The 25,573-nt window shown below is 39.6% G+C and overlaps 1 protein-coding gene across 4 annotated transcripts in view; it reads left to right on the forward strand.

Annotated features, from left to right (window-relative positions):
- The window catches only part of IRAG2 (inositol 1,4,5-triphosphate receptor associated 2), a 39,586-nt gene that overhangs the window by 8,780 nt on the left and 5,233 nt on the right, over positions 1-25,573 (forward strand). Inside the window, exons 10-33 of one of the 4 annotated variants that reach the window (XM_084506114.1) lie at positions 55-132; positions 672-728; positions 2,823-2,882; positions 2,991-3,055; positions 3,139-3,238; positions 4,655-4,768; positions 5,123-5,224; positions 8,090-8,253; positions 9,797-9,911; positions 10,350-10,512; positions 12,778-12,839; positions 13,766-13,831; positions 14,790-14,898; positions 15,931-16,078; positions 16,899-16,980; positions 20,121-20,167; positions 20,256-20,320; positions 20,444-20,557; positions 22,688-22,770; positions 22,901-22,973; positions 23,742-23,796; positions 23,884-23,911; positions 24,530-24,670; positions 24,808-24,942. In XM_084506114.1, the coding sequence (XP_084362240.1) occupies positions 55-132; positions 672-728; positions 2,823-2,882; positions 2,991-3,055; positions 3,139-3,238; positions 4,655-4,768; positions 5,123-5,224; positions 8,090-8,253; positions 9,797-9,911; positions 10,350-10,512; positions 12,778-12,839; positions 13,766-13,831; positions 14,790-14,898; positions 15,931-16,078; positions 16,899-16,980; positions 20,121-20,167; positions 20,256-20,320; positions 20,444-20,557; positions 22,688-22,770; positions 22,901-22,973; positions 23,742-23,796; positions 23,884-23,911; positions 24,530-24,670; positions 24,808-24,942 (2,226 nt within the window). Of the gene's footprint in view, positions 1-54; positions 133-671; positions 729-2,822; positions 2,883-2,990; positions 3,056-3,138; positions 3,239-4,654; positions 4,769-5,122; positions 5,225-8,089; positions 8,254-9,796; positions 9,912-10,211; positions 10,513-12,777; positions 12,840-13,765; positions 13,832-14,789; positions 14,899-15,930; positions 16,079-16,898; positions 16,981-20,120; positions 20,168-20,255; positions 20,321-20,443; positions 20,558-22,687; positions 22,771-22,900; positions 22,974-23,741; positions 23,797-23,883; positions 23,912-24,529; positions 24,671-24,807; positions 24,943-25,573 lie in introns of those variants that run through there. The other 3 variants (XM_084506115.1, XM_084506116.1, XM_084506117.1) reach the window with 3 other exon arrangements.

Genomic DNA, 25,573 nt, shown 5'->3' on the forward strand with positions numbered 1-25,573 from the left:
AGGAGAAGCTGTCAATCGATTCAGCTGTGCCTAAACATTCTGTATCTTGTTCAGAATATTAGGAGTAACATGGACACTGATGGACTTCAAAAGAAGATTTTGGAGCTGTCTAAAAACGCAGCAGAGCTTCAAGTAAGCACTCTAACTCCAGGAGACGTGCACAGGCTATAGCTTACTCAGGTTTAGTGGGGGAAATTTCTTCCACTGGAAGGTAGGCAATGCTGAACCAATCTGTGCTAAAGAACTGTAGTGCAGTCATAGCTGGGCCAGTATGACAACTTTGATAGAGAAAGTTTCAACCTGGAGATTAAAAACTGGGCCAATATAGGCAATCCACATTTTTCATTCTTCCCTTAAAGTTAAGTGTTTAGGAAACCCTTTCCCCACTGAGGAGATGTATTAGGAAACTGCGCTTTGGCTCATGTTGCTGTAACTATTAGCCTGGGCAGATGAGGGGAAAAGATGTGACTGATAGCTTAGGATGTTTTCACTTTTAACTGGGTGCAAGGTTTGAACTCTGAAACACTCCATGCAAAGTGTTCAAAAGAAGAATCTGATTTTTCTACACAGAGAATATTAATGTCATTTTTTTTATTTCCAAGTAGGAGATAGCAATAAAATTGTATTATACTGCATGCTGATAGCTACTTGTTGTTCTCTTCGTTCTTCAGATTCAAGCACATATCTATGAGAGCACTGTGGTGAATAAAGAGGCTAGCTTAATACAGGTTAGTTGCTTTTATTTCGTTGCTGTCGTTACTTTCATGACTGAAAAATGTGGAGTATGTGGTGCTTTTATTTCTAATGTTCTCACATAACAGAACCTGATCCTATAAATGTTTTCAAAGTAGGCGAGATCTGCTTTAGGACCTGGTTATGAGTCAGCATAATTAACGGCTTCTAGAACTTGCTTTTGTTTTGAAAAAATAAAATAAAAATTTAGAACCCTTTAAAACAGAACAAACTTTAAAACCTCAGAAAAATGTACAAAAACTTCTGAAGACTACTTCCTTCACCAAATGGTAAAAGAATCTACCTGCAGATGATCCTTTCCCCCTCATGTATTTCACTTAAATTACTACATTTTTGTGTCAAAGTAAAAATGGTGATCCTGAACCCAATGGAAAAGCAAATCTGTTCTCAGTATTGACATGTGTACTCTTCAGACCTAGATAACTACACTTCTGATGCTTTTTAAACTTGCATTTTGTACTAAAATACAAGAACACAAGACCACGTAAGGGTTTTGGCAGTTCTTGGACTCATGAACTGTGCAAACAGCCTTCTAGATTAATGAAGCTTCCATTTAGTAGAAGATGGCCTAAGTCAGCTGACAACATATTTGACTGTCAGGCTTTCTGCAAAAATGAGTGCAGTTTGAAATTTAAATAGTGACAAAACAGGAAAAACTTGCATGTGATCCAGACGATAATTTTATAGCTGATAAATTGGTCTTTTTTTTTTTTTCCTTCCAGAAGCAGATTTATAGCTTTTACTTCCTCCTCCTTGAATGATTCTGACATTTTGTGGCCCCTGTAGAATGCTGTTTTCCAATGCTTATTTAGTCTATTGACTGGAAGGGAATTTTTAATGTAGTCTACTGAAGTGCGTGTTCTTGTAGGTCAAGGTGACTGGCTTGCATAATCTTGAAGAAACTAGTGTGGAAAACTTCATTTTGATTGTTTGCATTAGGATCAGTGGGACTAGTGTTCACTTGTAAGCTTTAAATAAATAAATTCTCATCGCTCTTCATCCAAAGAGACTAGATAGGATTGATGGCCACTAAAAACTAATGCAGTGACATTTCTGGTTTTGGCCCAGGACTGCAGAAGGTATGTAAAGACAGAAAACGCTTAATAAAGACAAAGGAAAAAATGAAGTTTGTGTTAAACTTCAGTACCACAGGTCAAGCATCTTTGCTAGGACTGGAAACTTGACTCTAACTTCATTTTTTCCCCTCTATATCCACTTAGTTTTCTGTCTGTTTCATCTCTTTCAAAAGTCTCAAATCTTTTTAAAGAGGAAGATTAGAAGGGGTGAGAAGATAGAGCTCGGTGGTCTTGTGAGGATCCAGGAGTTGAACTTGATGATCCTTGTGGGTCCCTTCCAACTCGGCCTCTTCTGTGATTCTGTTAAGTTGGTATTTTCTCTAAGAAATGCTCTGCTTGTCTGTTTAACAAATTCTATTGTAATAGAATAACATGACTGAAGCCCATTGCTAGTTCATGAAGCTAAGAAAGCTACTATTACCAATTCGTCTTGCCGTGAGGTTGATATGTTCTCTATCAGCCCTTTCACTAGGTATAGTTTAATCTGATGTGCTACTCTATATGCCTTTAATCATACAAGCTAACGAGAGTAAACTTGGAGAATACTGCAACTAGTTTTAGGATTAAAACTCATGCCAGGCATTTTACAGTTCAGGTTTTCAACTAAAAGTAGAATTTCTGTCTAGCCTGCTACAGCCAGTACAGAAACAAGATGGGGGGCTGGGGGGGAGAACAACAACAACAACAACAAAAAGTAAATAAACTGAAAAGTAAATAAACTGAAATAAAAGTAAATAAACTGAAACGCAGCACCTAGGAGTTTTCCTTTCCCTTAAATTCTGTAAAAAAAAAAAAAAAAAAAAAAGGTCTTCTGAGTGCTTTCTGCTAGACAGCATGTGAAGCAAATTTTTTCAGCCTGCTGCAGTCGTATAGGATTGAGTATAGTATTATGGCAGTTGCAAAGCATCTCAGTCACAAATATTACAAATGCAGTTCAATGTGTTAGTCTTCAGGTTGTATGCTTAAAGTTTCTTTTCTCCACAATCTTTGCAGAAGGAGCAGGACATCAAAGAACTGAAATTAACCATTGTGGAGTGTTCCTCAATAATAGAGGTATGGGAACGGTCTTATTTTTTGACTGCCCGGGCAGTGGGTATATGCATATTCTGTACTTATTCTGCAGAACTGACTAACTCTCTAACTGGTTGTGATATATTTTAGACTCTGAGGGCAGAAAAAAATAACTTACTGGAGAATATGCGACACATGCAGCAAGAATTGATCTCGTGAGTATTGTGAGCATGTTCCAGGAAACATAGTTCATTAAAAAGTAAAAAGGACTGATTTTATTTTTTCCTGCTTTCTTTAGAAATGGTTTAAGCTTCCCAGTGATGTATAAATTTAATGGCAGTGTTCCTGAAGGAATGAATTCGCTTCACTGTGAACTGGAACTTGCTCAGTCTTCTGAGGTACGAATCAAAAATCCTTTTGATTGTTATTCTAGTTGTCTTGCATCTGTAAATGAAAAACAAAGATTTTTCCCTGCAAATTGTTAGATAATCCCAGTGTTACGATTCATTAGTCCTAGCATGCAAGCACGTAACATGAGGCTTACAGTGTTGTTCCATGTGTATTGGAGAAAGTCCAGATAAAAACAAAGCAAGAACTTGCAGATCTAAATCTGAAAGAGCTAGGGTCAATTATTTAGATGAACAGAAGATGGCAGAAGAACAGAGAGGGGATAAATCTACAAATATGCAAGAGGCTATTATTACACTGAAAAAGATAATGGTCTGTTTCTTGTACTGCATACACTGGACACAAAAAATGGCTTTCAATTGCAGAAGGAGAGACTTTTTTCCTTGAAATCTATTGCGGCAAAAAAGAAAATAAGCACTGAGTAAACATCTGAGAAAGTTGTAGAGCCTTCATCTTATTTATTATTTAGAAACTCTGACAAACATCTATTTACAGGTACCATTCCATTGTCCCCCAACAAGAACAATGGGCCTTAATCTCTGTCCGTGCTTTTTTTTTTTTTTTTTTTTTTTTGAGGTCTTTTGGTAGTTACTTAAAAGAGAGCAGGAGAGGCATTCTTCATAGAAGCCTGGCACAGGCTGACAGAATCTTAATGCTGCAGTTAAGCCTGTTGGTTTGGAGTTGTAGCGTCCCGTGTCCTCTGCAGTTCCTAGCTAGTAACTATACATTTGGTCAGAAACAATTCACGTGATGCTGGAAGTTTGGTCTCCCCTGCAGATACAAATTGTTCAGCAGAACTGATCAAAAATAAAATCACTGCAACAGCACACTTTTTTTTCTTCTTCTTAGATTTCCTCATACTGCTATATACTTTTGTGTTTGGTGCATTTGCAAAGAGGTAGCATCTGAAGAAGAAAATCCTTGGTGGGACTGAAAATGCAGGCCCAGAAATGAAAGGTCTATTTTGTGAGGCAGATTCTGTTTCAAAATTAATGTATTGTCACCTATTACAGATGCAGTGAGTCACTGTGTTTACCTCTCAAATACTGTAGGGAGACACAATTCCACTAAATCACCTGTAAAGCCAAGTTAGTGCTCTGTTTATTCTTCCCTTAGTAAAGCCTACTCCAAATAAGGATACCTAATTTTTGACTTCCTCTTGCCTGCTTTTGACATGAAAATTTGCATTGGATCACTCAGGAGCTTGGCTTGCCTTTAAAAAAAAAATATATATATATCTCCATGACAAGATGGTTTTGAAAAGCTCTTACAAGCTAAAAGTTTCAGTAGCTCTGACCTTCTGGTAAATACAATGCAGGGATATGTTGGAAAAGTCTAAATGTCACTGATACCAGTCTGTAATAAGATGTCAAAATAAGCTAGCTGTCTCTTCTCTCTCTTGAAAGATTACCAAGGCTGAATGGATGTCCCTGGATGAAACACTGGACCGTGAAGTACTGTTCTTACTTCAGGGACCTGAATATGCGGGAGAAAAATTTAAGCTTGTTATGCAAAACCTGGTCAGTGGCATAGCTTACGTGAATAATGATGTAGTCTGTTGTCAGCCTTTTAATTAGGGCCTCCCCAAACACTAATAATTGGCTCATGTTTACTCTTTTTAGGGGGAAAAAAAACAAAACAAAACAAAACAAAACAAAACAAAACAAAAAAAAAAAAAAAACAAAACAAAACAAAACAAAAAAACAGCTTCTTAGGTGGTGGAGGTGGGGCATATTTACCCTAACAGTATCAGTTGGCATCCCATCTACCACTGTGTATCAGATAGGTAATTCTGGGCAGCACTATTTCAGATTAGTGTTAGAAATGCCAGGGTTTGATTTTTAATTTTAATTTAATTTTATCTTATTTTGCAGCAAGAAGAAGCCTCTGAATTGGAGGAACTTGTCATGACATCTTTACAATGGATAGACGATCCTGATGTGAACATGCAGCAGGCCTGGGAAAGAAAACTTGTAGTAAGTAACTCTTTCTCTGAAGCTATTTTCTGACGTACCTGCCTAAAATTTTTGCACAGTCCCAGTATCTTACTGTTGCGTGCTATGTATGTTACTTGAGGTCATAACAGTCCATCTGTGGGTTAGATATGGCTGTATAGAGAAGTATCTCTTGTTATAATTTTTTTTTTTTTTGGGGGGGGGAGGGGGGAAATAATAGCTCTTCGTTTAAGTGCTGTGCTTTTCCTGACTTATCTAGTGCAACTTAGCACTTTGATTAACTTATCGCTTTGATAAAGCTATGCTTGAAGGAAAGGGTAGATGATGCAAGTAGATTTGAAAAAGAAAATGAGGTCAGATGACAATTAAGCTTTTCTGCCCACTGTATGAAACTTGTTTCTCAAGCACTAGTTTTTTTTCCCATGTTCTGTTTGACTACTGCAATGGATGGTTCCTCCAATAGGAGGAGCAGGAAGGAAGGGTTTTTAACCAGTTTCTCAAATCAGTCCTATCACTAGGTTTGCCTTTTTGAAAGACAAAATGTTTAGCTCTTGCTGGATATGCCTCAAGAAAGGTTATTACAAAAATATTTTATACTTCATCTTGCATAATGTATGCTTGTGCTCAAAGTAACTGTGGCAAGAATAACTTCCTCATGTAAGCAGCAGTCTGTGGATACTGCTTAACCGTCTTGCTCTTGTTTGCTCGCTGCACCTCACTCACACTCCCACCATTTTCCATGTAATAGCAGTTTCTCAAATGGTCATCTTACTCATAGCTTTGTCTCTCTATTTTTTTCCTTTTTTCTGGTTTTAAATCCTGAAAGCTTCCCCTGGGAGAAGGTGCCAGAGTCTCATTTTATTCACCCCAGCATGTCTCTAAGTCAAATCAAGGAAACTGCTGTCTTGTGCATTGTTATAACTTTTTATATTTAATTAAAGACTTCCTCCTTCAAAACTTCACATCTGAAAGATACTGGTTACCTTATCATTCATGCCAAAGCTGTATTCCTATTAAACAAGTAAAGTTGAATTTTTTTGGTATAAGTGTTGGCTGTGGGAAATCCCATTCTCTCGCCTAAAGTGATGCAATTGGAAACTAAGCTAGCAAAGGTTCAAGAAAGAGAAAGATGCTTTAAAAATAAAAGGTCCTGTGATTCTTGAACATTGGGGTTGGGAATTGTCTTCATGTTAAGCATATTGTCTTCATCTACCTGGAAAAAGATGGATGTGGGGGAAATATGTTATAGGGAGTTAAACAACAAGGTAGCTTCTTGCAGTCTTACGGAAATTTTTTTTTTAGAAATATAAATGAAATCTTGGACTATGCAGTGGAACTTGAAGCCTAACACTTCTTTTTTTCCCTCACCCTCTATATTCTGTAAAATATATTATGGGCATGTTTTGCTGGTTCATTTTAAATTATACCCAAAGTAAATTTTAATTGAGCCTGTGTTTTTCTATGTATATACATAAGCATATATGTAGATGGTAGCAGTAAAAACTTTTTGCCCCTTTCCTGCTGGAAGATAACTGTGCTACACTGTACATGTGCCCTGATAAGCCTGTGCCACTTGTGCGTCAAAACTATGGTATTTCTAACAGCAGCTGCTGACTGCCTTGGCTGAGAAACTTATCTTCAGGATGTGGGCATTTGCACGTGGTCACATCCCATGTCATTCCAGTAAACCTATCTAGTGAAGCAGTTCAGGCTCTTTTCTATGGTGTGATACTTGATGTGCTACACTTTTTTTTTTTTTTTTTTTTTTTTTTTGAAGCTCATGAACAATATTAAACTCTAATTTACAAAGAAATAACATGTCCTACATCTGTAGGATCATTTCTCCCCTTCGAATTAATAAATTAATATAACATCACAGAAATGGGATCTGTAGTTAAGCATTCTTTATAAGCTGAGGCCTCCATTTTGCACATTCAGTTGAATTACGTCAGAGAAAAAGGACTATTTTTATTTCACAATACTTTATATTGCAAATCACTGTTCAGAGAAATACAGTCAATGCAACATCACTTAAAGTTTCATTTTTTATTTTTATTTTTTTGTAAATCATCTTCTCCTTCTTCCAATTTCACCTCTGATTTGGAAAAGGAAATCTTTGTCACAGGAGTCATTCCTTGGATAGACTTAACCTACTAGAGACGTATGACAAAATGAAATGGGAACTTTTATTGTGGTGGGTTGTTCCCACACACACACACTTCAGCAGTAATATGCATTCAAATCAGTTCCAATGGACTTAACTGGATGTTGAAGAAGAGGTCATAGAAATTTAGATTTCTGCAAGATGGTCATTATTAAAACTTTTCCTTTACCAAGTACGTTTTTGTTGTTGGGCATCTTTCTAAAGGAAGTTTTTACAACTTCCTTGTGAACCATGTAATCCTCTGCCACTCTTAGTGTCTGCTTACTATAAGTGCTAGTTAACCATATATTAATTTTGCTATCTGTACACCCTAGATTGGAAAAAAAGGCTGAGTGTGGTTTCTGTCTTAGAAGGTTTTTTTTTTTTTTTTTTTTGGAAAAAAAAGTAGAAGCTGTTTGCCAAGTTGAACTGGGATACAGAATGCTTCAGATTTCTTGTTAAAAAAAAATAAATAAATTAAAAAAATATTACTGCTCTGAAAGTACTAATGCTTGACAGGAGCTTAGCCTGTCTGTCCCCACATCCCATCAGTTCTAGAAGTGATAAAGCACAGGTCTGAAGGTTAGGTTTTGTCAATTCTTCTCTGCATTATTGCTGGCAGTGTTGGGTGATGATACGGTGAAGCAGGGAAATCAGTTCAGTGTGTAATTCAGGGCTCTGGTTTACCCTCTGTCTCTGCTCCTCATCTAACCAGGTGGCAACTCGATTTCAAAATTCCACAGGTTCTCAGGCAAAAGCTAGGGGAAAAAAGACATCTTTGGATCCAGAAACTTCACCTCTTGCAAAAATACAAAGAATCTCTAGATAAGGATTTTATTCGAATGGCAAGCAACCTGAGGCGAAACAGGACAGAGCAACTTCACCTAAGGAAAGAGCTCTCTGCCAGGTATCCCTTTAAAGCAGATGTGTTTCATTTGTTTGTTTAAATTGTGTTGTGGAACAAAATTTACTGAATTCTGAAGGCCACCCCCCCTTTTTTTTTTGCCATGGAGGAAATCTGCTGTTTTAGTGTAATGTTATGCTAAACCCAGATCCGTTCTCCATGTGGGAGTTAAGGCTTGTGTATGAATTAACATATGAGCTTGGAGATGTCTCTGAAAACACCAGGGAAGACCACAAACTGAACAGTTAAAAGTGGGTAAAAGGGGTAGGAATGCTGCCTACCTAGCAGATGCAACCATTAAATAAACTGCTGGTTGTGTGTGAAGCTGAAGATCTGTAAAATACATACATGTGGGTATTGGTGTTTCTAGCATTACTGCAGCTATACCGTTGAGAAACTGAGGCAGTGAGTTACCTCATTACATATGAAAATATAACTCTAAATCTGAGTTTATTAGCCCATAGTTCCTGCTGGGAGCTTTGATGTTGCTGTCTTTTGCTGCCATATTTGTAGATGTAAACCCTTGTACTTCTTCCCTCCCACCTCTCCTAGACATTCAGGAAAGTAGCTAGTCAAGTTAAGGTTTTTGTTTGTTTTTCCAGAACAATTGATCTGGATTCATTGTCTTGTTTCAACATAGACTTACTCATAGTGTCAGCTTTCCACCATCCTACACTAAATTGTAAATTTTTGCATGCTTGCCATTACTTGGGTTCAGGGTGCAAGTAGATTACTAGGGCTTTGCATCCCTGAGAGCTAACACAGAGCAGTCATACTGCTCTTTTACATTACTTATATTCAACTCACATTGTTAATGTAGACCTCCCACCTGCTTTTCCTTCAGTCAGAAAAGAGCTGATAAAAATACTGACAGCTTGGTTTCTTGATTCTCACTGCATTACCACTCTTTGTGGTGATAGCAACAAGGAAAAATAAAAACATATAAAAGTTAGAGAATAAGAGGGCAAGGGTTGTTTTGCAGTGAAAAAGAAGAGGTTTCTCAAAAGCAATTGTGTTTAGCACTGGTCCTGTGGTATGGCATCTGCTCACTGTCAAGTGAAATACCATCTGAATCACTTGGAAACTAATTAGCTGTGTACCTGTAGTCATAACTCCATTTTTTATTTTGCCAGGACAATTGACTCAATATTCAGTTATTTTGACCAAACTGGAAAATTTTTTCACAACTTGGTCAACTAAGCTTTTTATCTAGTGTCTCTAGGTAATCTCCAAGCTTCCACTATGGTACCCAGCTGTCTGGGGATGGCACAGACCTTTCACTGCTTAGCTAGGAAGAAACCAGGGAAAACCTCCATTCCCTTCCTACTTTCAGGGCTGTTAGAGGGAGAAAACTTGTCTGACTACCAGGTTAAATTGTTCTTGCTTAGTGCAAACTCCCTGGTGCTGGATCGTGGGGAGCCATGATGTGTGATGGCTGAATATGGTCTTTAATGCACATCTCAACAGCTAGCGTGTGTCATCTCCCAGGCATGCCTGCTCTAAAATGTCAGTAACGGATTGTGGTTTGTGCTCTTGCAACCTGCAGACAACGTGAGATAGAAACTGTCAAACAGTTGCAAGAAGAAGCTGCTGGCCAGGCAGAAGCCCTTGGTTTAGAGCTGCAGAAAGCTACAAAGCAGCTTGAGGATGCTAGCAAACAGGTAAGAGAGGACCTAGTTTATTCTACACAGAAAACAAGCAAGCAAATGCAGAATGCTACATACAATGCATTGCTGCTCTTGAGAAAGGAAATCGTGTGTTCGGAATGGAGTGCCTCACTGCAAAAGTGGAACCAGCAGAGGAAGTAAAATTTGAGGGGGTGGTGACAACAGTTTGCTGATGAAAGAGGCAGCATTGCATATTTGTGGTGGCTTAAAAAAAAGAAAAGAGAAAAAAGCCAAAAATAGCTTCCATACACAGTCCACCCCAACTGTAAAAATGCAGAAGTTCAGAGGGAGCTTTATCACTTCCTGAGAGAGAACAGATGCAGTTCAGTTTCATTTACATGAAATGTAGTCTCCTTGTATTAACCAGGCTGATCTTTTTTATTTATTTTTCCTCCTTTTTTTTTTTTTTTCTAAATATTGTTTCTTGCTTAGGCAAAGGATCAAGTTGAAGCCTTTCACTCTGCTTGTGAGGAAGCCGCATCCTTAAAATGCAAGTTAGAGGAAGCCATTTCTGAGCAGCAAAATCTCAAGGATGTGAATGCAGCTTTAACAAGCACTTGCCAGTTGCTTCAAGAAAAGGTGGAAGAGCAGAAAAGTGAGTAACTCTTGGCAATGTACCAGCATTCGCTCTTGCATGGGCGAATCCTTAGCTGATTATTTGTGATGAAGGGGAATAAGACTGACCTGTGGGTCACCTGGTGGTAAAATGGTCTGTGAAAGTGTGTCAGGTGGGATTCCCATGAGTGGCTGTTGGGCTGTGCTGCAGCTGCAGACTCCTAAAACAATCTCCTGCCATATGAAGAAGGCTTAGTAACTCCATGGATAGCACTTCTTTACTGAAGGTGCTGTTCGCATACCTGAGTAGCCCACCTTACTCCTAACGGTCTAAGCTTTCTGTACCGAGGAGACTTGATTTTTATGCTCTACATTCCTCTTACTGTTTGGATTTGCTCTGTGTACCTAAATAACTGTGTGGTATGCAAAAGCTGCTTTCTTTGGTGGAAAGCAATAGTGTTATTGCATTGTGCATGTGCAACTTCTGCTGTGGAACCATGAAAACTTCATACTACATCTTCCTTGCTTGCACAAAAGGCTGGACACTTACATAAGGTAATGGCTTAATTCCATCACGTGGATTTTTTCTTCCAAATGCTGAAGAACCTATTGCTGCTGGGGAGAACAGCTGACTGCTTTTAAGCCCACTGAACATTTGGCATCAGGCATGCATTTCCAAATGCAATGCAAAATATAATTTATGATAGGCAAAAAGCTTAAGGGATGTGTGTGTTTTAAACACATTTCAGTGAAACTACAATTTGTCTTGTAGAAAAACTACACTGATTCCTATGCCTTAGCTCTATGGTACTGATGTGGCAACCAGAGCCCCAAGCTGTGCTTGCTGACTTGTGACCAATGTTTTGGCATTGTCTGCACGTGTATGTTCATGTTCCTTTCATGTCTACTGTTTTCTTCAAACTGTGGGGTGTTTTTTTAGCAAGAGTCATGGCAATGGAAATGTATTTTCTTCAGCTCTGAATTGATAAAGCACTTCTGCAAAGCAAGTTAGCATCAATAAAAAGAGAGAACCTCAGACACTGTGGAAGAGAGAGATTGGTGCCACTGACCCACAAAACCCAAACCAAAACAGCAAAGAAACAAAATCAAAAGCCCTACCAACTTTACAGCCAAAGTCTCATCCTTTCTTAAATGATTCTAGGTAGTTTGCAGAAGTGTTTTTGTAGATAGATAGAAGTAAACAGGTAGATCTGTAGAGAAGTTGGAAGATCTTATAAAGAACAGGACAGAAACAAGGATGGGGGGTAGGGGAAGGACAATGCTCTACACTGGTTCCTGCAGAAAGCTAGGTCTAGTGCCCCTTCTGACTAAAGAACTGTTTTTTTTTTGTTGTTTGTTTTTGTTTTTTTTTTTTTTTCCCTCCCCCTTCCTCCCCATTCTGTTTCCCTACTTTCCCTACCTGCATGATAAGAGATAAGAAATTGGGTAATATGTTGGCTGAAGAAGCTCCTACTCAACCCATGTTGGCCAGGCCCACGTAACCATGACTTGCAGCTAATGGCTACAGCCACTATACAGTGAAAAAAGCCTGAAAGAGCCACTGAGAGTAGTGTTCAAATTTTGCTTGGGCACTGAGGTGACAGTGCTAATGAAGTATTTTCTTCCTCCTCTCCAGTCCCTCAATATTAGATGTGATATAAAAGCTACAGTAGACTTGTATCAAGGTGTAAAAAACAAAAAAACAACAACAACAACAAAACACACCAGGGGCTGCCTCTGTTTATCAAACTTGGAGAAAGAATGTTTCTAAGTATGAAATAAAGCCCATCTACTCTACTTTAAGGCCTTTTCTAGAAGTGTTCAGGATGCCCAAAGCCCCCATCCAACCCAACCTGGTCTTGGCCTAGTGGGAGGTGTCCCTGCCCATGGCAGTGGGGTTAGAACTGGATGGTCTTTAAGGTCCCTTCCGACCTAAACTACTCCATGATTGCCTGAAAACTTTTGTACAAATGCTTCTTCTGTAGAGCTGTAATGGAGTCATCCATTTCCACAGGGAACTGTAGCACATTAACACTGATGGCACTGGGAATTAACCCCTCACTTTAGAGTAGAACAAGGGAAACATAAGCACGTGGAAAAAAGTGCCCAGGTCTTCTGTATGGTGGAACTTGCAAAACAAAAGGTAAAAACTCTTTCTGTGAAAACTGATGTAGATATGACTGGGCCAAAGTGAAATATAATGGGTTTGTGACAGGCAGCAGTTGGGTTACAGGCACTTTAATGCTGTACTGTTCCTTCTCAAATTATAAGGGACCCTCTAAGACTTGTAAATGTCTCTTCATAGCTACTGTTAATGCACTGAGAGGGGAACTGCTTAAAGGACGACTCTGTGAATGGCAGTGCCAGGTATGAAGCTTGTCTGGTAGGAGAAGAAAAGGTAGGTTTGCACACTACATGTTCTGGTGGAAGGACATCTATAGCTGAGGTGAACTGCAAGTAATTTGGCAGCAGCTTTCTTTTTGGCTGTGGAGACAAAGTGAACTCTCTGTACTGATCTACAATACACATCATTTACCTTCAACCTTTTTGAAAAGATGGGCTCAAACTTACAGCAGTGGTGTGGTGTTGTAAACAGCTGTGTTGGCTGTAAACAGTTGTTCACAATCATGCTTAATGTAGGTGAGGGAAACCTTCCTTGATGGGATGGTGTGAGTTGTCCCCCACAATCAGCCCTCTCTTCTGCAGGCAGTCTTCCAAATAACTGCTTAAAATTTTGTTATAAAACACTTCCAATATCCAGGCATTGGAATATCCAGTAAAATAGTTATTACCTTCATGCCCCTCTGTGGAAATATGCTGGAAGTTATATAACTCTGGAATACTCTGCTTTGAATAAATATACTTTCTTCAACTTTAGGAGGGGGTGGAGGGGGAGTTATAGTGGGAAGATTTTTTTCCCAACTGGCTCTAGTAAAGAACGCTGTAGCTCAGCATCTGAGCAGTCTAGATTTAACACAGAATAACAAAGTATTTATGAAGACAAGCAGAAGATCCTAAAATGTATCTTAAGCGGTAACAGGGACATCAGAGGAGCAGAATCAGAACTGTGGACCAGCTGCACGAGAATAAAACATGTATTTGTGCATAATGGTCTGAAGAAATAAAGGCTGAAACTAGCATGGGGAAACAACTGCATATTTTTCCCGATAACTGAAAATAGTTCAGCTGGAAAGATAAAATTCCATTTTTGTTCACAATCAGTTGTAGTATTCCTTTTTTTTCCCCAAATCTCCTATGCCTACTTTCCTTACACTGTTTCTCTATTGCAACAGCACTGTGTAGATGAAGGATCTGATTACGGTCTACTGCCTACATCAGCTGAGCCAGTGAAGAGGAAGGTAAGTGTTTGTTCTGATCACTGCCAAGCCTGCTAAAATGTGGTACTTGCTTTGTTTGTATTTTCTTTCATGACCTGGAGGAAATAGGTCTCCTTGTGAGAGACTTTGCCAGGTCAAACAAACTACTTTTTTTTAATGTGTATATATAAAATGTGTAGATGCACACGCATGCACATATACAAAAGTATATTCAAAACTTTATTGCAAAGTTAGTTTCCTATTGATTTTGAGCAGTCTCTGTGACAAAATATAGGCACTTGTTAAATTGCCTTTTGAGAAGGATCAGAAGCTGAAAATGGAGATGCACTCTTTAATTTCTCTTCCATTACTTGTTGTTTATGCAACACTTAGTAAATTGCAGCTGTGTTAATGTTATTTCAGAAGTTTCTTCCAACCAACTTCACATGATACCTCTTCAGCACTAACCAGCAAATAGGTGGTGTATGTTTGTGAGGCAGGCAGGCAGCACCTTCTCTGCATGCACCAGGGCTCAAGTTGGAGTTGTCCTCATGCCTCTGCTAAAGGAAACACATTCTGCTTAGTAGGTGCCAGACATTGGGGAAGTGCTCTCTGTCTTGGCCTGCATGGTTGATTTGGCTTGTGAAGAGGTAGAGAAGGAAAGATTGGCTTTGGTTTGGTTTGGTTTCTTCCCTCTTCCACCCTGCTTGTCTTGCTTTTATCCCATCCATTTATATTTCTTTTACCTCTCCCAAACCTAGCTGAAACCAACACAGATGTCAAAAGTGTAAAGTTTCAACTTTTAATTATTCTGCCTTTTCTTGTATTCATTCTGTTCATAAAGGATATAAGCTTTTCTAGAAGAAGAAATATACACATATATATGTATAAATTAGAATTCTATTACACAGATGCATTTCTGTGTGTATGGTGGCTGGGAGCTGTTGGCAGTTGTGTATTCAACATGACTGAAGATCAGCTCTTTCCACTTTTCCATTAGCAGCTCCATTGCCCTAAAAGACTGTGGAGTGAAGGACTCACCTTGCACGCTGAACTTCACAGGACCTTGCCCTCAGATATTTCAGACTGGTGTCTTACACCTCTGCTAGGTAAGACCTAGTGGTGTTGGCCAATCTTCTGTCTCTCTCCTGAAACACAAAAATAGTTAATAGGAGGAATGGAACAATCTCACTGGTGCTAAACATGCTAATAAGCTGTGGAAAGCCTACTGTTGGCTTTAGCTTATTTTGCATGTGATTGGATGCTGAATCATGCCTTTAATGCTTTCCATTAGAGGTTTGAAAAGATGACTGCCTGTGAGTCTACCAGGAGTCCTAAAAAGCCTAAGGAGGTATTGTAATAAATCATGTAGTCAGGTATACTCCTGACAAAGTACTTGCAAGTGTGAATTGACAGGGCTTGAGTTGTTTTCCCCATTCATCCTCTTGGCTGGAATACAATGTGGTGTAGCAACTGATGCCCTGCTACTGAGCTAGGGCCAATCCTGGTTTAAAAACCTGGATGAGTAACAGCTTTTAAGAATCGTGTAATAGTATACACTTCTCCTGTGTATATTAGGCTATTTGTACTTCCCCACAATTCCACTGTGCTGCAGAGTTCATTTGGTATTTTATAAACAAAGTGTTTCTTCTGCTGTGTACAACACAATGACTCTTCTTGTACAAGCTATAAAATACTCAGATGTAATCCTGTGCCATACTGGGGAGAAATGGAAGAAGAATTTGTTTGACTGCATGTGCTATCTCAGTGTAGTTACAGCTTGCAGTAATATTGTGATCCAGCCACAAATAAGGCAGGTATTTGCATCTTGCACCAATCAAATATTAATACAGAAAAGATCACAGTAAACAATCTATTTCCTGCTGTCCTCTGTCAGACAATGCTTCACTAGACCAGTACTGTCCTATGAAGAAGTTTCTATAACTTTTTTCTCCATGTACAAAAATATGTGAAGCCCACCTAGCCTCTTTCACAGCAAGATGAAAGGTGTCTTATTTTAAATCATTATTAAGTTGGTCTGCTAAATGACTATCTTAGTCATTTAAGGCAATATTTGACTCTTAGGTCTATGTCCAGCTTTTCCTATGACCACTGCTCTTCACACTTTTCTCTTTCAACAGATGCTCTGACCTTGGAGACCTCGGTACCAGATAACTCTCCTGTGCCCAGCTGGAATCCCCCGTGCAGACAGTGCTCTAGCAGCTGCACATTTGAAAGCTGTGATCTGGGTCACACGTCTGCTTCGGATGTGACATCAGTAGAGTGCAAGTAAGATGGCAAAAAACATCTCTTTATGGTGAAGGGTGGAAGAATCCATGGGATTTAGCAGGTCCTGGGGGATGATGTATCCCCAGAACATACTGAGTTCAACAGTAGGGCATCTCTTAAGAAACAGTGGACACTCAGTGCTCAGCTAATGGCATTTTGGGTGTAACACCTTGGACCTTTTCACAAGAGTAATATTAGAACTCTTCACTGAAATGCTGCTATGACCACCAGCTATGCACAGTGATGGTGTTCCTGTTTGATATTTGGAAAACTGAGGTATGAGGTAGGTGTTCTTGTGTCTATTTTCAGTATTTAACTTATGATTGACACTCTCACTTAAGAGCCAAAATGCTGTTGGTTTTGAGGAGTCAATTTTTTGGCAGAGTTTAGAGCAGGAATTCTGAGATCTTGCCTATCAAGCTGCCTCCTTAGATGTTTCAAACAGATTGAACAGTGTAAGGCTATGAAAGTTAGCTAACTATTGTCAGTGAATATTTAAGAAGAAAGATAAGGATATTCCTGAAGATGCAGAGGCAGGCAGCCTGCAGCAAAAGGCTTAGTAGTTCTTGAAGCTTTTTGCCACTTTTTTTCCCCCCTTTTTTCTAGAGAAGTGCAGTGTGGAGGAGGCTAGGAGAAGGACAGGTGGTGGTTCTTGCTGTCTGGGGGAGGAGGGGTTGATGTTTGTGATGAATCTCTCTCTGAGAGACTGGCTGTCTGTCTCTACAGATAGTGGTGGCTTTGGTTGTTATGTGCTTAAGGAAAACAGGCTATATATCTCACTGTTGTTTGGGCAATATGCAAATAAAATGTGTATTGCCAGGTGGAAAATATACTCTGCTGATAACTATACTGATGCAGACCTTCCTGTTTCCATTACAATGATGGACTCTTCACTTACTGAGGTGAGTGCTGTCTCTGACACCCCAGACATGGTTTTGAATGGGTTCAAGTAATTATGCCTTATAAATACCCTTAAGATCCAGACTGGGCAGCTGTAAACCAGTGTTGTAATCAAGCTGGCATCAGTCAGCAGGGTGCTGTGACAGCTTGTTTTCTGTGGGGCACTCCCTTCTACTTGGGCCCAACCCTGGAATATTGTAGGGATGGACCTAAATGTCTTGATGTTCATGTGCAGCTGGGTCACGCTTTTAGCTGGGGAGTAATTTTTTATTTTTATTTTTTTTAATGGTTTCAAGGCTTAAGCAAGTGTTATTTCTGCAGTAATACTCAGTTTTGCTAGGGAAGTCTGAGTGACTTCACTTACCCACCTGTAAGTAATCACGGGATGTTTTAGTTGTGAATGCTGCCTTTCTTTGCACTTTCTCCCACAGCTACCATGTAACAGCTGAAAAATAGCATCTTTGCAGTACATGAGACCTTCCCTCAGCTGCGTGCTCAGATATGCCTTCATGGCTGTATTGAATCCAGCATCTATCAGAGCACTCCCTCCCACAGCTCAAGCTGTCAATCAGCTTTTTCACGGCAGCAGCCTGATGAGCCCCAGCTCAGTGCACTCAGCTGTGCTTTGTGCACGGCACTGTAATACTCGCTGCCGAAATCCAAACCTCAGCCCCACAGGCATGGTTTTATAACAAGCTTTACAAATGCCAGCGTTGGTGGCAGTGATGGAAGGATATTGGTCTGCTATTTTGATGAACCTGGGAACAAACCACGCAACACCAGTGAGCAACCCTACCCTGGGTGCTGTGCATCCCAGTGATGACTTGAGGCAGAAAGTGCAGTCAAGGTAGAAAGTATGAGGGGTGGGGAATGCCCATGGTTTCAGCCTGCTTTTTGGCTGCAGTAGAGGAGGTGAGGAATTCCCTCACTTGTGCTGCTGCTACTTAAATTACCTTAAAGAGGATAATCCCAAGGGAGGCTCTTGCTTTATCCAGCCCTTCTCGGAAATGACAGCCTCTCAAAGTTGTTTGAAACATCTGTGCTTAATGAAGCACTAATGAAGCTCTGGAGCTTCCTGTGAATCCAGCTGGATTCACAAGTGTCACTTTCTTTGTTTTTATACACACACACACACACACACACACACACACACACACAAATATAAAAACCGAGAATATTCTAGAGGGGAAAAATGAAAACATTAAAGCTTTTCCCCCAAAGAGAAAGGTAAAGGAATTGTATCCAGTATCTGTTCCTAAAAACTGTGACGTGCAGCAAAATTTGAATATCCTCGTTTAATAGGAAAAGTATCCCTAGGGTTTTTTATTTGCACAGTGGTTGCAGGTGTGTTTGATCAGAGTGAGCCCTTCAGCATGTAAGTAACTTGAGTTTTTCTGTCAGAGTTGTCATTGTAGGTGTTCAGGGGCTATTAAATAAAGGAGTTCTTGTGATGCCAGATGAATATTGGGCTTCTTATGCTTGTTTTGATTTTATGAAAGTCTTGTAGTTCAAAAACTAGAAGAAAGGTCTCCAAAATATTAATGCTTTTTCATGGAGTTTATATAAGATTGTGGTCAGAACTTACCTGCTGTGGTAGAGGATCTTTAGATTGTTTTGCTAATTCAGGGGATGGAGGTGGAAAGTGATCATGATTCTAATGCAGGATCTTCACCATTATAATCTTTTTATTAGGAAGAAGAACCATTTTCTAATGCTCTGCAAAGTCCTATTTTATTAGGAAATGTAGCAAGTGTTTTATAGTTTTTCCTCTTTAAGTTTACCTGTGCAATCCTAATGTGAACAGCTAGTATGGATTTTTTTTAAATGGAATTGAGGATTTTGCTTCATTGCAAACAGAAAATCATTGGCCATGCGTCACCTGGGGAGGGAGGAGGCATGTAGAACAACGCATTGCTTTGGTCGCTTCCAGATGGCATATGTTTTCTGGGTAGGGTGGTGTGTGCATGTGTTTTAACTGTCCTCCAGGTTTCTTTTAGCTTCATTCCAACATACTACTCACCCTTCACCTTCTCATTCCCTGTTACTCCTGTAGACCTAATGTCCTGGACAAGACAAATACTATGTTTTACTTCCTTAAGCTTAAAAGAGAATTCAAATATGAATAAAAATAGCCTGGATTTGCTTTGGAGGAAACATTGGCTGGCTTGGGGCATAGACTCTGCAATGGCAGTCAAGCTCTGTGGAGGAAAAACATCAAGTACTTACTGATGCTGGGAGCAGCCAATGCTGTACAGAGCCCCCAGGGGCTTGGCCATCTGCTGTTCAGCAACAGCTTGTTCTCTACTGTGCAAGCACCCCCTTCTGGGGTCCTCCAAGGATGTTTAAGGGAAACAGGAAGATAACAGATACCTCTAGGTGATCACTTGCTGATGGGGTTTTTCTGTTCCCAACACCACTTGTGTAGTGCTCTTGGGATTTGTAGGGAGCTATCCAAAGCTGGATGGTTCCACACCTCCTCTGCCTGAAGAAAAGGTTATTTCTCATTCCTCTGTGCTACTTTCATGAAAAGAAGGAGGCCTGAAGCCTTCTGAAAAGCCTAGGTAGTTGTTATATATCATCATGAAAACAAGCGTCACTCCAAAATGAGCTCTAGAATGCACAACAGAACAGGCAGGCTTCCATAGGCAGGTTTTCTGCATTCCAAATCATCTGCTCAGTAAAGTTGTTAAAAGTAATGCTTTTATCTACCTAAATGAGTCGGATGTCTATAGCTGAGTGAAGTTCTGTGCACTTTATGACCTCAGAAAATGGATGTAACCTGATGCACGGCATTAGGACAGCAAGGTGGTACAGTAATACCATCTTCAGTACTATACTTCAGTCATTTGAAAACAGGTTGGAAGCAAAACATGAAGTCAGGAACCAAAATATATCTCTAAATGTGATACTCCTGAAGTAAGACTTCTGCAGAAAGTTATCACTCTTAATGATGATATGGCAAGCTGCATGTTATATGTACAGGTGGCTATAGACTAGCAGATGAATCTGCAGCCACTTATCATCCAGTTCTCTGCTAATTCAGGTACAGCTGCAGTAATTATTAAAAACTTTGACATAATTTTTTTTCTATGTGTGGGGCAACCCTTTTGTCTAACACTAACCTTTCTCTCTTTCTGTTAAGATGGACCGTGCAGAGCCATCAATACCAGTCAGCTCGATCCCGTCCAGGTCAGGTTTTGGGGGGAAGGGAGGGTGATGTCTTTAATGTAGTTATATAATATGGATCAATATTTGAAAAATAATTTTCTGTTGACAGTGATCACTTAACTTCACCCCAAGAAGTTCCTACATCCTCTTCAGAAAGCACTGTGCCAGTAACAGGTAAGCCCTTAAACTGGAGTACAGACAGGTAAACTTCTTGTGCTGAAAGTCTCAAAACAGATACGCTGAAGTCTGCATTTAATGAACAGTAAGTGCCCTGTCTTCTGTTGTCTGATGTTCTAGGCTGTCTTGTTATGGAGGAAAAGCCACCCAAGCACTCATGTGCAAAAGAGGAAGTTGTGCCAACTTCCGCAGCAATGGAGAAAAACAATAAGGATCCTGCTGGTTCTGTATCAGGTACAGTAACTGCTGCAGCCACGCTGGCATTCACGCAGTGAGGAAACAGCTTGCTTCCAGTGCATCTTTGATGTGAGGAAGCTGAGTAAGAAAAATAACTTGATGTTTGCAACAACAGACATTCACAACTTGCTTTCACCTGCAAGCGCTCTAAACTTTCCCCAGAACTAAGCAGGAATAAGGTCTATCTGGTTGTAGAAGGCAGGTGGCCTTATAGTGCTACAAGAAGTAAACATGAAACAACTTAGTGACATCATGATGCTTGCTCAGCTGGCAGAACACTGTGTGGGTACTAAACCCCATGCAATTTTTAGGAGGAGAAAGATGATCTCTTTCATGGTTCTAAAAAGTTTGACACACAACTGGATTAAACAATGTTTTCCTCTTTCAAAACTGAAGCTCAGAGCACGAGAAGATGGGGTGGGTCAGGAGGAGAGATGGGGACAGGGCCTTTGTGTACAATCCTGCCTTAACTCTATAGTCACAAACATCCAGAAAAATTATTCTTACCAGATCTGATGGTGCTTATTTCACTTATAAACTAAAAGTAAAACAAAACTAAACTGTGTGTGTACAGTGTATTTAAGCTATTTTTTAAAAAGTTGATCTGAATAAGCAGCACAGAATACATGAGTGTGCTTGCTTGTAGTTATTTTTTAACCTTTACCTAAATACGAGATCTCTTTTTGCTGTTGTCTTTTGGTTTTCTTTATTTAGTAGTCTTCCTGAAATCTAATTTAGTCCCCTCACTTAAATATATTTTCTTTCAACTGATTTGCCTCTGCAGTTAATTTTCATATCTGGTGTAGGTGCCTTTGACAAGGAGGAAACAGATATGCAAAACAGATCAAAAAGAGTCCAAATAGCTTTAGCTTTAAAGTCTGAGATCCTGCTGCTTGTTGTACATCACCTCCAAATAGAAAGCCTTTCTAGCATTAGAATGGAGACACTGATGAATCTCACCTGTGGTTTTTAATAATACCACACCATGTCTTCTGAAGGTGCTTGGGAGCCAGGTCAGATACTTAGGGCTGCTGCAAAAAGTCAGCAGGGACAAAAGGCAGACTAAGCAGAGGATGCTGTCAATGTGAAGGTTGAAAAGAGAAAGCACTTCAGATGTGAAACTTTTTTTTTTACTTGTGCCGTTTCTTTGGCTTGCATCTGTGTGTATGTGTGCATGACTATGTAAATGGAAAGGAAAAAAACCTAGATATTTTAAAAGGTATAAATAGCTACCAGAGTTACTGCTGCACATAAAATTAATGTAATTCTGAGATTTTCATCAGTTTCTTAAAAATAAAATAAAATAAAATTAATCCCTTTTTAATAGCTGTCATTCTGTAGTTTACTTTTTGAATGTTTTAAACTTCTAGATTGTGGTTGTTACAAGTTTGTGTTGTATTTGAGCTGGCATCATCAACTCTCAAACTTACCAATTCTGGCAAAGAGTTCGTTTGTTGGCTCTATCATCAGTCCGCTAGTTCATTTTTAGGTACGAAGGACAGTCCAAGTGTCAGGATGTTTGAAGTTTATGGGCTCCTGAAATACCACAACTGTGTGCATTTCATGATCTGGTTATGCTCAGGATACTGTAATAGTAGCTGATGTAGCATGTTGTGAAACATCAGATCAAGTCTGATCTTTCGCAAAGAGGAGAATTATAAATGATCATCCCTTCTGCTATTAATTTGTGCATGTGATTATTTTTTTTTTTGCTACCTACCTTTTTGCTACCTTGCTAATAGACATCAAAATATTCATTATAATTGGTCTCTCTAAATAACAAATTCCTGCTGGTAGCAAATTGAGATTCACTTAGCTGAGAGAATATTACTGTTACTTTTGTGGCTTCACTTAGAGCAACTACTATCAGAAGAATGTCTCACAAATGTGTAGCACTTCTTACTGTGACTTACTATTTTCAAGCCAAAGATAATGTACTATCACGTTCCTTCCTTAATACCTTTACAGCATGCTTACCTGCCTCTCCTTAATGTCCTCTACTGGCATTTGCTACAGTTTTTCATTTGTTTTTGGTTTTTGACCTGTTGGTCAATGGCTAGTACTCTGAGTGTGTTGGAGGCTTGTTTTGCTTTTATTACACTTGTTTTCTGGAATGTTTCCTCCCAGGGCCTGATCTAATCAAGAAAGAATTCAGCCCTGTGGTAGAAGAACACAAAACCTCACTGCAAAATCTTTTAAAGAAAGACCCGGTAAGAATTCTAGTGACACTGAAATGTCAAACTGCTTTGACTGAGCAGTGACTACCAGAGGAGGGCGCGGGCCCCACCGCTGCTTTTGTGGCTGTTGCTTTACTGCAACTACTCTCTGACTTCCTTTTAGGAGATGGGCCTGGAAAAGGAAACTAATAAAGAGCAGAGTGAGGTAACACCAGCCATAGTTCCCAGCAGGAAAGGTAAGAGTTTGCTGTTGAATTAATCTGCATAACTTACTGAAGTGCAGACCTTGGTCACTTGTGCCAACAGCTGTGTAAACAGCTGTAGAGAGCTGCCTGGACTACACCAATTATTATGTGGGGTTTTTGTTTTAAGGGGTAGTAGCTGCGGTTAAAAAATCAGAATGGGCTAGCGGTGGACAAAAGGAAGATGTTATCAAGCAAAAACCTGCTTCTGATTTCTGCAGATACTGATCTAACTCAGTCTTCCTCTAGACAGAATTTCTTAGAAGTTGCAAAGCAGCTAGGCTATTTGAAACTGGCATGCATGTCCTCCCCAAAGATTTATAAAGCAGCACCCCTTACACTAACTGGAGTTTTGGGTAAAATGGTATAGATAAGCTGGACAATGTTTCTGCTAATCTGTGCTTAGACACCTCCACTTTTGTGGTCACCTGACCTTTTGCTTTTGGAGTTGAGTAAAAGCTAGTGATGTAAGTCATGTAACATCCTGGGGGATGAACCTATGGGCTGAGGACTTGCACCAAAGCCTAGAATTAACCATTCCCATACTAATAAGATACTAGTTGAAGCTGACTAAACAGCTAACTTCTGTGGCTCTGTGCAAGAGTGCTTTCCAGTCTCAGCTGGCATTCTAACCCCAATGTACTGAGGTACACAGTGCTTTTATCAGCAAGAGCTGGAAACCTTAGCCATGGCTGCTGTTAGAGCTTTAAATGCTTTCAGAAACCATTTTTGGTCTGAGAACTTCTTTTTTCTTCTTCTCAGGGAGCTCACCCATTGCAGGTGGCATTAAAGGGGATAAAACAAAGCAAAATGAGCTGTAAGTGTTTTGTCTTTCAGTGATCACCTGCAGGTATGAATTTAGAGCTACAATCTGTTACATGGTTGTTTTCTTCTTATCCTACAGTGATTCGCCTAATGAGAAAGAGGTGGAAGTAAGTCTCAACTGCTTGTATCCTTAGATATCATGGACAACAGCAAGATCTTGTAGATAGCCATCACTAATATTTTGTTCTATCTAAAAAGAATGCCACTGAGTAGCTCAAATTGGATGTATTTCTGTAAATTGGTTTTTGAAATCTTTCTAAACCCTCTTGGCATAAACAATATGTTTCCATATTCAACAAACTATTGAAGGGACAAGATAAGGTAGAAATCTGTAAAGCTGAACAAAACATTCGCTGCAAATTAAATGTTTGTAAGTGTTGAGGAGCATAGCTGTGACCTCCTCCCAGGCAGAGTGTGCAGGTTTAAGACTTTTTTTTTTTCTCTCCCAAAGGACACAGATAACATACTGCATGCTGCCAGGATATTACTTGTTCTGGTTGCAGGTTATTTCCCCCCACCACTACAGATGGGAGGACTGTCTTTAGGGAAAGGACTGTCTTTGGGGAAGCAAGCTATGTTTGCTTCTCTTCTGTATCTCACCTGTAGCTTTGTTCATGGGGCATATTCCCAAATGTCACTTCAATATACAGATCTACTTAAAAAAAAAAAAAAAAAAAAGTCTGCATCACTTGGATTATTCTGAAATCTGTTCTTCTCCACAACAGGCTGAATTTCTGAGACTGTCTCTAGGTTTTAAATGTGACTTGTTTACCTTGGACAAGAGGGTGAGGCTTGAAGAAAGATCCCGCGACTTGGCTGAAGAGAACTTGAAAAAGGAGATCACAAATGCTCTAAAGATGTTAGAGGTTAGTGTAAGCTGAGACTGTTGGATGCTAATCTTGAGACTGTGTGAGCCTGAACACAGCCCCTCAGTGCCATCACTTGAGTTTGCCCTTCTTACTAATAGATCATATTTGTTTTTCTTACCAATGTGCCTCTTTAGGCTTTAGTTCCTTTGTGTGAAGAAGATAACCAAGCACAAGAAATTATTAAGAAGCTGCAGAAAAGCTTGCAGTTCCTTAGCCAGTATGCAGCCCGAGTCGCCAGCAGAGCAGAGATGTTGGGAGCTATTAATCAGGTAACACTATGTACATGTGTCTTATACAAAAGCTTCTAGATGTTAAGGAATAGCACTACCTGTTTGCTAGGCTGCTGATTCCAGATCTAAATGTGTGAATGTCATGCATGTGAAGCAAACTGATACAGTTTAGTCCTAGCTCTCTCTTCTCACGTCTCTGCTTGCATTATCATTATGACAAATCTCAGGCATTGTAAGAGCAGCTACATTGCACTAGCACTGTGCAAAAACACAACCAAAAATGTGGTGCTGATTTGAAAAAAAAAAAAAAAAAAGGCAGCGTAGGGCTGTATACAGTAGAGTGTACAAGAATAGGATGTGGTAATGATTGTCTTTATACTGTAATGGTAAATCCCTGCCTTATGGAAAGGATTTTAACAGGGCTTTGGACAAGGCTTATATGCTAAACCTATGCAAGTTGACAAATATCTACTCAAATGCTACGTGTAGTAGTATAATGCTGAAGAATAGTATGAATCTTTCTTGACAATAAGTACTAGTAAATGTGGGTGCCTGTTGAGGCTGTAGATCAGAGAAAGTTAATGAGGAGTTGTAACGATTCAGAAAATGTTCTGAACTATGTTAGGGTGAGGGGGATCACTGAAGAAATGAGACCTGCATAACTTGGGCA

This window comes from Aythya ferina (genome assembly GCF_964211825.1).
Source record: "Aythya ferina genome assembly, chromosome: 1".
In the NCBI taxonomy this organism is placed as follows: domain Eukaryota; kingdom Metazoa; phylum Chordata; class Aves; order Anseriformes; family Anatidae; genus Aythya; species Aythya ferina.